The 9,681-nt window shown below is 31.2% G+C and overlaps 1 protein-coding gene across 1 annotated transcript; it reads right to left on the bottom strand.

Moving 5' to 3' along the window:
* Positions 1 to 237: 237 nt before the first annotated feature.
* On the bottom strand, positions 238 to 4,391 carry LOC100816038 (argininosuccinate synthase, chloroplastic). The gene is made up of 10 exons (XM_006600739.4): positions 4,187 to 4,391; positions 3,826 to 3,878; positions 3,634 to 3,673; positions 3,055 to 3,193; positions 2,620 to 2,668; positions 2,312 to 2,494; positions 2,055 to 2,129; positions 1,788 to 1,973; positions 1,133 to 1,221; positions 238 to 1,028 (listed from the first exon to the last, which is right to left on the bottom strand). Exons 1-10 carry the CDS (start codon positions 4,251 to 4,253, stop codon positions 476 to 478), a joined length of 1,434 nt encoding a protein of 477 aa, XP_006600802.1. The 5' UTR covers positions 4,254 to 4,391; the 3' UTR covers positions 238 to 475.
* Positions 4,392 to 9,681: the final 5,290 nt, after the last annotated feature.

Here is a 9,681-nt window from a genome sequence, read left to right as displayed (position 1 = left end):
AAGGTTGTAGAGTAGAAAAACAGAAGAAAATGTTATTTTGGTACATGGCTTGTTACTCTGCTGAATAAGGCCTCTTTTATAGAATAAAAAGAAGTTGCGGAAAAAAAAATCAGATTGGGTTTCACTCGTGGGCTTTGCCTAACCAAGTCAGGAACCAACAGTAACCGATGAAACAACCATTTTGTTTGCTGCTTCTTATACTTTTCAGCAACTATATACTAAATATACAAAATGTGCTACCATGATGCTACCTCCTTTTTTTTATTTTCTTTTCTGTAAGAAAAGTGTACATAATTTGGAACCTTCACTGCAAGGATCATGTAATTTCGTTACATTTACCACTTATTTGCATTATCCTATCCAAATTAACTCAGTAACACCAATAATGACAATAGTAGTCACGACAAACAACGAACTGTGTCAATCCACATTTTCTATGGACAATTATATCAAGTACATGTTGAGAAATGAAATCTTAGATGCCCTGCTCAAGCATTGCTCGAACCTTCATTGGAAGACCATAAAGCCGAATGAACCCAGCAGCATCAGCTTGATCATATATCTGCCCACTCTCAAATGATGAAATGTCTTCCCTATACAGGCTAAAGGGACTCATTCGACTAGTTACAATAACAGAACCTTTGTACAATTTCAAAGTCACAGAACCTGTTGTGGTCTCTGTGATCTTCTGCATAAAGGAATCCATGGACTCCCGAAGAGGATCAAACCATCTGCCAGCATACACTAACTCTGCATATTTAAGGGCTAATGAATCTTTGACTTGTATTGTTTCACGATCAAGTGTCAAAGACTCCAACTCTCGTGCTGCAGCAAACAGTATGGTTCCACCAGGAGTTTCGTACACTCCTCGGCTCTTCATACCTACAAGCCGATTCTCAACCATGTCAATCCTGCCAATTCCATGCTTTCCACCAATCTCATTGAGCTCAGCAAGTAAAGATGCTGGTGAAAGCCTCTTCCCATTGACTGAAACAGGAAGCCCCGACTCTAATCCAATTTCCACATATCTGCAAAACATAATGCATTCTTTCAAAAATGTATAGTACTCTTTAAAGGTAAAACAGAAACTTGGAGACTGTATATAAAGTGAAATCACAAGAAACAAGCTTACTCTGCTTGATCAGGAGCATCCTCTGGGTCTACAGACATCATGTACATGTCCTTTTTAGGTTCATTAGCAGGGTCTTCTAAAATATCTCCCTTTAGTGTTACATATTGCATATATCAGAAAACAGCAACATGTCATTTCCAAAATAGTTTTGGAGCTAAAGTACATAAAGCATAACGCTAGATCAAGATAAAGTGTGGCAACTTATCACAATACAGCATAGAAATCATGTTGATGATTCACATGTTCTAGAGACTTCTGCAACACTATTGGATTCCTTGAAACTTTAAATGATGACAATTTAAATTATTGAGGGACTAAGTTTAATATTAATATCTTGTGGGCTAAAGTGATGGTGCTTGTATTCTGGAAGAGAAAATGATGGTTTATTCAAAGAAAAAGCACATATGAAATAAATAGTTAACGAGCGTAATCTAATCCTAGAATGAAAATGCATTTATGCATTCATAAATAGGACATTTCATTCCATTTTATTCACAATAAACACTATCATACATTCATACTAAACAACTAGCCTCAAATGAATGCTTAGGCTTAAATTCAATGCATGCTAGGGCCTAAAAAATGACAAATCTTTACATATAGCTAATTTCAACACTATAACTAGAGCTATACTAAAGATAACTGCAAAACATACCTCATGGCTAAGGTGCCAAAGATTCCTATCCCTGCTATATATGGATTTCTTTGTCACAGGAACAGGTATATTATGCTTTTTAGCATACTCAATAGCATCTTCTCTCCCTGTAATATCCCACTCCCTCCATGGAGCCACAACATTGAGCTTGGGGTTTAGAGCAAAGAAAGTGAGCTCAAATCGAACCTAAAAGTTTATATAGAAATGTGTTAGAATAAAAAAAATTGACATGATTTAGTGTTGTGAGAGCATAATAGTAAGACATGCCTGATCATTTCCTTTCCCTGTACACCCATGGGAAACAGCATCAGCTCCAACTTCTTTGGCAACATCAACCATGGCCTATCAGTCAGCAGGTATCAATCAATATGTTACATAAAGAGGGGAAAAAAGATAAGTACATTCCACTATCATTATCATTATATTTTTCTTCAATATAAAAAGAGTGAACAATGCACTAAGAGCTAACAGAAGAAATGACTTTACCAAGGAAGATGAATATATCAAACTTCAAGCAGAAGTACCTTCGCAATTACAGGGCGGGCCATTGAGGTCCCAAGCAAATACTTCCTCTCATAAATTGCACCAGCACGCAGGCAAGGAAATATATAATCTTTAACAAATTCCTCCTTCAAATCTTTTACCACTAATTGACAGGCCCCACTGGCTTTGGCTTTCTGTTCTAAACCTTCCAATTCCTTTATACCCTATAAATTTTAGTTTTGTTATGAAACAGATGAAGCATTTAAACAGGAAATTGGATCAAACAATTTCCCTAGTCAGAGGTTTAAAAACTTGATTACAGAAATAAATTAAAAAACACACAACATACTTGGCCAACATCAGCAGTGAAGCAAACAACTTCACAACCATAATTTTCTCTGCAACACCAAAATCCTTAAATAAAATATTAAAATAAGAATCCAAAGTAACAGTTAAATTGACAGGGAAAAGAATCACCAATTTTAGCTCCCATGGTTTACTACAAAACTACAGCAGTTTTTAGTTAAAAACACATCGGTTCATCTATACAATCTCAAAATGGTCTCTGATCTCTATTTACACATTCTACGAAAAAAATTAAACATTCTTTTCTAGAGAGAAATCAGTAATTAAAAAAGAAAAAAAAAACTTGGTCTCTAAGTCCAGAAGTATTTGTCAGTCATATTTCAGAATATATAAGGGAGAGGAAAAATCGAATATTACAAACGCACAACAGAAGTCTAGCAGAAAAATGGGGGGAAAAAGGGGGCAACATCTTTTATACCTGAGCCATGGAACAATGACTGATGTGTCTAAGCCACCACTGTAAGCCAACACCACCTTATTCAATTTTCCACGTAGGCCACCACCTTTTGTGGATTCAGAAACTACCTCTGTATCACTGCGTGCAGCTGCTTTAATAACTGCATGTCAAAGAAAAATAATATCATTACAGAACTAAATTTAAATATCAAATAGCTCCAAATCAGTATTTCAAGCAGCAAACACAAGGTGCCTAAAATGAACTCGTATTTTCAACACAAACCATCAGTATTCTAAGAAGCTACAAATTACCCCTCCAGAAACTTATTTGTCTATTGCTGTTATGACATTATTTTGGTAAGAAATGCTGATTTTAAAAAAGAAAACAAGTGAAAACAAATGAATCAATTACAACAGATGAAGGCCTGTCTTGTCCCCAAGCCCCCCAATATATTGCGTTGTTTTGTCACTCTTGTGCTATATGTTTGTGCTTAGGAATCACTTATATAAGTTTTTATAAGTTGAGTTTATAAATCAAGTGAATAAAGGTAATATCATCCATGTGGGAAATGTGGCTAAAGTGGAAACAAAAAAATCTTACCTTTAAGTTTAGTGGCACCAATGCTTGTTCTTAGCCCCAACTACAAACAGCACAGAAATACAAATACCAAAATAAGGCCAACATAGCACACATAAAAACACAGACATCAAAAATAAAGATAAAAAGAAAACAAAAGTGGGGTCATGTGTGTGTTTGTAAAGATTGAAGTTTTAGCTTTTAAGAAAAAATCACCTCTTTGAATGACGAAGGCTTTGCCTTCCAGAACTGATGGTACAGAAGGTGCCCTGCAAATAGTAATCAAGGGAAAGAAAGAAAGAAAGAAAAAGAAAAAGAACTTTTAAGCATACATAATGAATCATTGATCTCCCTTTTTTCGGGTGCTGCAAAAAGCTCTAAACTTGAGAGAACTTTACAATGTCAATGAAAAATGAATGAAGGGAAAGCTTCTCTACACAAGATTCGTTAGCATTTGAAAACTTGGGGTTTTTCAATTTGTATCATTGTTCAAAACATAACATTTTTAAGCAAAGAGGGTGATGAAGAAGTTGGAACTCGAAAAAGAAACAAAAATCGGAAGAAAAAAAAGGGGGACCTGTTGTATGAAGGGAAGGAGCAGTGGCAGGGGTTGAACACAAAGGAGAAGCTTTCAATTGAGCCATTGTTACACAGCACAGCACAAGTTCAGTGAGTGAGTGAGTGTGAAACTATGAGAGAGTTATATATAAACCATAAAGTGTATTTGAGCGGCGTCTTGTAAGAAACGAAGGGTTTTCAAGTCACATTGTCGCAGCTTATGTCAGTCTCTCTAATTGTAATATTAACTTTTCCTAAGTCATTTAGGTTTTTTTTTTTTTTTGTTATGCATTCCGTGTTATTTTTTTTTATTATTTTTGAAAATTCATTCCGTGTTATTTAATGGATAAAATTGATGTTTTTTTTTCCTTTATCTTATTTTTTAAAAAAACATTTATCTTTTAAAATATTTATTTTAGCTCTTTATTTTTAATTTTGAGCAAATTTAGTTCTATATAATTAGTATTAATCTAAGAGAATTTTACACGAATTGAATACAGATTCTCTTACAATAATATTAGATTATTTTCAAGCATTGTAATATAATACTAACTCTAAATCAATAATTAAAATAGTGATATTTTATATGATTAATTTTATATTATATATGTATATATTATAATTAATATACAAATTATATTTTAGATTTCCAATAAATCATTAATTCTAAGATACAGATTAATTTTAACTATTTGATGATTTCTTTTAAATATATTAAAATTTAATTTAAAAATAAAGATGAAAATAATAACTCTAAAGAAATAAGTAGTTAAGAAAACCAATAATACAAATAAAGATTAAAAAACCGAGTAGTTTAAGATGGTTGAGGAAAAAATTGAGCTATTATTTAAATCAAATTAGATTTAAAAAATAAAATATAATTGAATAGAATTAAAAAATAAACATAACCAAAATGATCAATACATGATATTAGGATAAAACATTTTGTCAAAAAATAGTTTCTGAAACACGTGTTCAAAAAAATATTTATTCTAATTTTCTGTAAAAAAAAATAGCTATTCTAATTTATAAATAAAAATTGTTTTTAATCCTTATAAGTGATATTTATTTTTAATTTTATTTATATTAATGTCATAATACTACTATTCCAATTCCATATATGCGTGAAATAATTTTTATGTTTGGGTGAATACCGTGAAATAATTATATTGATTATGTATATTTTAAATTAAAAAATTATAGAACAAATGTTGCGTGTAAAAAAAATATCACTTTTGTATTTTTATTTTTACTGTATTTTTGTTTGGGTCCATTTTTTATTTCTATTTTCATCTGAAATCTGAAAAGGGCAAAAGGGAACCGCTTGCCTCTTGGAGAGTTGGACCCAGCTCCTAGCACAAACGTTAAATGTAAATTGCCAACCATTGTACCCCAAAGCAAAACGGTGACTGCATTTAAAAAGTAACTGCTGACAGTTTTCGTTAAGGGTGTAAATGTTTTTAAACTATATTTTATTGTTTATATAAGTTAATGGACAAATAGTAGCCCACATTCACACTATTTCTAACATACTATTAACTAAATTTTATTTGTATATTAAAAAAATGCCAGTCGCATTTTTCTAATTTAATTTTATGCAATAAATAATTTACAAATCCGTGTATTTATAATGTCTAACCTTTAAAGTTAATAGACCAATTTATTTTTAATTAGGGTTTATCTCATTTAATTTGATAATGAAACTCAAAAAAAAAATGTGTATCTCATAATCGTTATATTTATAAAAATATATATTATTAATCTTTATCCATTATTTACCAACTCAAGTACATAATAGGATAAATTCATTAACATTTCATATATAGAAACAAAGCTAGATCTATAAGACAAAAAAACCGAACAACAACTCCAGAAACTTACTTGGAACTTACATCACTCAAAGCAAAGGTCTGGTTATTTGATTTGAGAGATAAAGACCTCAAGTTCATATGAGATATAAAAGTGCAAACGACTCTTAAAAACATTTCAACTAAGGTTTATGATTTTCCTCTTCTTGCACCAAACTCTGAATTTTGAGCTTTTTCCTACTAACTTTTGTCAGATTGATGTTGTTTGTACGAAACAATGTACTTTGCATCATGTTTAATAGTTGTAACGACAAGTGTTTGTTTATCACCATGACATGTTTGTCGCCCATACACGACTTTTTACATTTGTTTCCACATTCATTTGTATTGTCATGGGCATAGGCATATATGCTTTCTGCCCAAAAGGCATAACAATGAAAAACAGTATATTTGCAATTGTTGAAAACATGCATACACAACCAAAACACACTACAATAATTTAAAATAATCCTCTTTTTTGAGTTGTATATATCTTTAACTATACAATTCTATAATAACAAATACTCTCATTTTCTTTTGGTGGGGTGAATTATAAGGGATCAAATAATCTTTACTAATTATTACTAATTACCTATTCATGTGTAAGTAGCAAAAAAGCAAAATGCTACATGTAGATTACATTGGCGTGTGTTAATAAATGGAGGCTATTTAGGGAAAAAGGAAAAACCTACAAAAAATCTCTTGTTTCAATAAACCAGTGTTTTTCATATCAATGCTTGTTTGAATTCCTTTGTATAGTGGACTTAAGGAAATGAGAGTGGTAGCTCCATTAAATGAGTTGATAAACTAAGGATACTTATCAAGTTGAGAGGCATGATATTGATCAAGGACTCTCTAGTGATTTGGTGTAAGGAGCAACGAGGATCATGAAACTACCACAAGATTAGTTATTTTCCTTGTTGTTAATAAAATCATCAATTCAATGTATGCATTTTTGTAACTTTGTTTTGAAACATTGATCATCAATATTAAGGATTGTACAAACTGTCAGTGTAAGTGCATATTGGATGATCTTTAAAATTCCATTTTGCCCCAAGAAATATATTTTAAATGCTCAAATGGTTACCAATTTTCTCAAAAATAAAACAGGTAAGAATAACAACACAACAAGATAGGTTATATTACCTTTTTTAAGACTGAATATTTGAATGATTTTCCAATGAAAGATATCCCATACACAGATAGAACAATCTTCTGAGGCAAATATTAGGTATGCTCGATAAGAGGTTAAGGCAGTAATAGCTCCACTACATAGTTAACAAAAAGTTTTAGTTGATTATATTCAACCTCGTTATGTGAACATAACTTAAATCTGGGTTGGAAGCTAGGATCAAAACTTAACCACTCAAAGTAGGTTTTTCTCTAGAACTAAACGGGTTGGTTCTAAAACAAGGCATTTGAAACAATATTCAACACCTACATTTAATTTCGTATGAATAGAAGTAGTTTTAATCTTGAAATTTACATGTTTGGGAAATAATTATGCAATGATAAATCACAAAAAGTTCAAAACTAACTACTTTTGTTTTTACTTTATAGTTTATATGCGACTTCTAATCAAACATGTTGTGATGAAATTATATCCTTAATAAATAATGCAAAATAATAAGCTTCAAACACTATATATATTTTACTTGTGTCCTTTCAATTCAAGTGGTTGTTGGCCTCCATTGACAATGGAAGGACCTTCTTCCTGACCAACATCAAGTTTGTTAACAATTATTGTTCCCTTTTTAGTTCCGTAAAATAGTAGTCTTTCGCTTTGGTGAAGGGCGATGGAGTTTATTGCAAAAGAATAAACTTGAGTCTGCACAAGCATTCATGAGATAAAATCCCAAACCTATGACAAATGGAAAATCTCATGTTAGTATAAAGCAATCTCTTGAAAATCTTATAGTTTGTAGGAGTAAGAGTTAAAATGCAGAGTTTCATCACCTTGCATGTGCCATCAAGGGAGCTTGATGCTAATGTTGAGAAGTAATTGTTTGGAGTAGTTAAAAGACTTGTTATGGAGGACATGTGCCTTAAAAAACAATGCAATGGAGGTGGCGAACTTATTGTATCTTCTACATTTAACAAACTTCCATCAAATCAAATAAAACAAATGCATCAATGTAAAGGTGTTTAATATTTATTCTATGTTAATCTTAAACAAAAACCTTTTTATTTATTAAAATTAATTAGAGTTTTACATAGAAATCCATGTTAATCTAAATGCGAACCTTTATTATGTGGGCTATATTTACCAAGATGAAATTCTAAATTTGATTAAAAAATAACATCAAGATTACCTAAAGAATAACATCTAAGTTTTTCCCCCCCAAAATCAGTTATCAAAGACTAATCCTTTTTTGAAATACAAAACAATTAAAAGTGAACTTAATTTATATACGCATGCTAACAAATGCCTTATATGTTTAAGATATTTGTATGATATTTTTAAGTATGATACGCATGAGGTGACATGTAAGCATTTTCAAACAACAATGAACTATAGAAATAAACGATTTAGTCTATTACTAATTCACTTGCATGCAATTTATCAAAATTTATATAACTGATTTATTTTATTTTTTTGCAAGAAAAAAATAGTTAATAACCATGTGATTTACTCACATAAATGCAGGAATCTTGATCCTCAACATTCCTGAACCCAATCCACCACTCACTCTACACCTTAATATGACAAATGCAGTTTTTAGGAATCTAGGTGATCGAGCCAGTGAGAAAGGAAAAGATGTAGTTTGGACAACGATCCAGAATATATATTAAGATAAACTCAGATTAAAAAATAAATAAAATGGAAGTTGTTATTATAGGATATGAAGTTTCAGGTGTTAAAAAAATATTACCTTGTTGAAAGACCAAACTGCAATGGCTCCATGACAACAGACGTGGTTTGTTTGATTGAAACCCCACAAGGAAGCGGTTTCTTAGGCACAAGAAGTCAAAAGGTGGTGAGAGACATGTTGGGATGTGAAATAATTTTTCTTCTGTTTTCAAGTCCCACATCGTCGCTCCTATTTTTATGCTCTTGTCAATGCATGCAATCACTGCCTCTCTTTCTCCCATTACCTTCATGGGTGATGATATCTCTCTCTGGTTTCGCTGCATTTTGATTCCTTCAATGCTCAAAGTATTTTTTTTTTGTCTACACAACAAATAATTAAATATGTACGATATAATTTTTTCTCAAAGTATTTAAGAGAGTTGTATACATGATTTAGATTCAAAATCTCTAGTTAAATTTAAATATTTATTTATTTAATTTGTAATTAATTTGTAAAGATCAAATTCAATGAAGGGTGATAATGAAAATGCCAAAGGCAGTTGAGAAAGTCATCATGATTATTAACAAGTTAGTTTTGGTAAGACGAAGCTTCTCTTGGCATAATAGTGTTGCTCATGTCACGCTACTTAGGCAAATTCATGCTTTGCAATGGAATATGCTTTTCTTTTTCTTGCATGCCCATTGCCCAATATAAGGAGATGTGGCTAAAAGATTAAGATTATAATATTAATTTAAGAGAGAGAAGTAACGTATTCAAAGATTAATTCAAAAGAAAAATATTGAAATGTAATATTAATAATTAATTACTAATAATAATTAAGAATGATATACGAGACTTAGGCTTATTTTTTAATA

Source organism: Glycine max, chromosome 17, assembly GCF_000004515.6.
Source record: "Glycine max cultivar Williams 82 chromosome 17, Glycine_max_v4.0, whole genome shotgun sequence".
In the NCBI taxonomy this organism is placed as follows: Eukaryota; Viridiplantae; Streptophyta; class Magnoliopsida; order Fabales; family Fabaceae; genus Glycine; species Glycine max.
Note: the sequence above shows the minus strand (reverse complement) of the source record. Positions and strands in the feature narration are given on the sequence as shown.

Bases quoted from the DNA above. Each gene is read 5' to 3' on its own strand.
- LOC100816038 (XM_006600739.4), bottom strand. From the start codon at position 4,253: ATGGCTCAATTGAAAGCTTCTCCTTTGTGTTCAACCCCTGCCACTGCT. The intron at 2,669-3,054 runs GTATAAAAGATG...TTGGTGTTGCAG, and splicing joins GTCATTGTTCCATGGCTCAG to AGAAAATTATGGTTGTGAAG. The intron at 2,495-2,619 runs GTATGTTGTGTG...TAAAATTTATAG, and splicing joins TCACTGCTGATGTTGGCCAA to GGTATAAAGGAATTGGAAGG.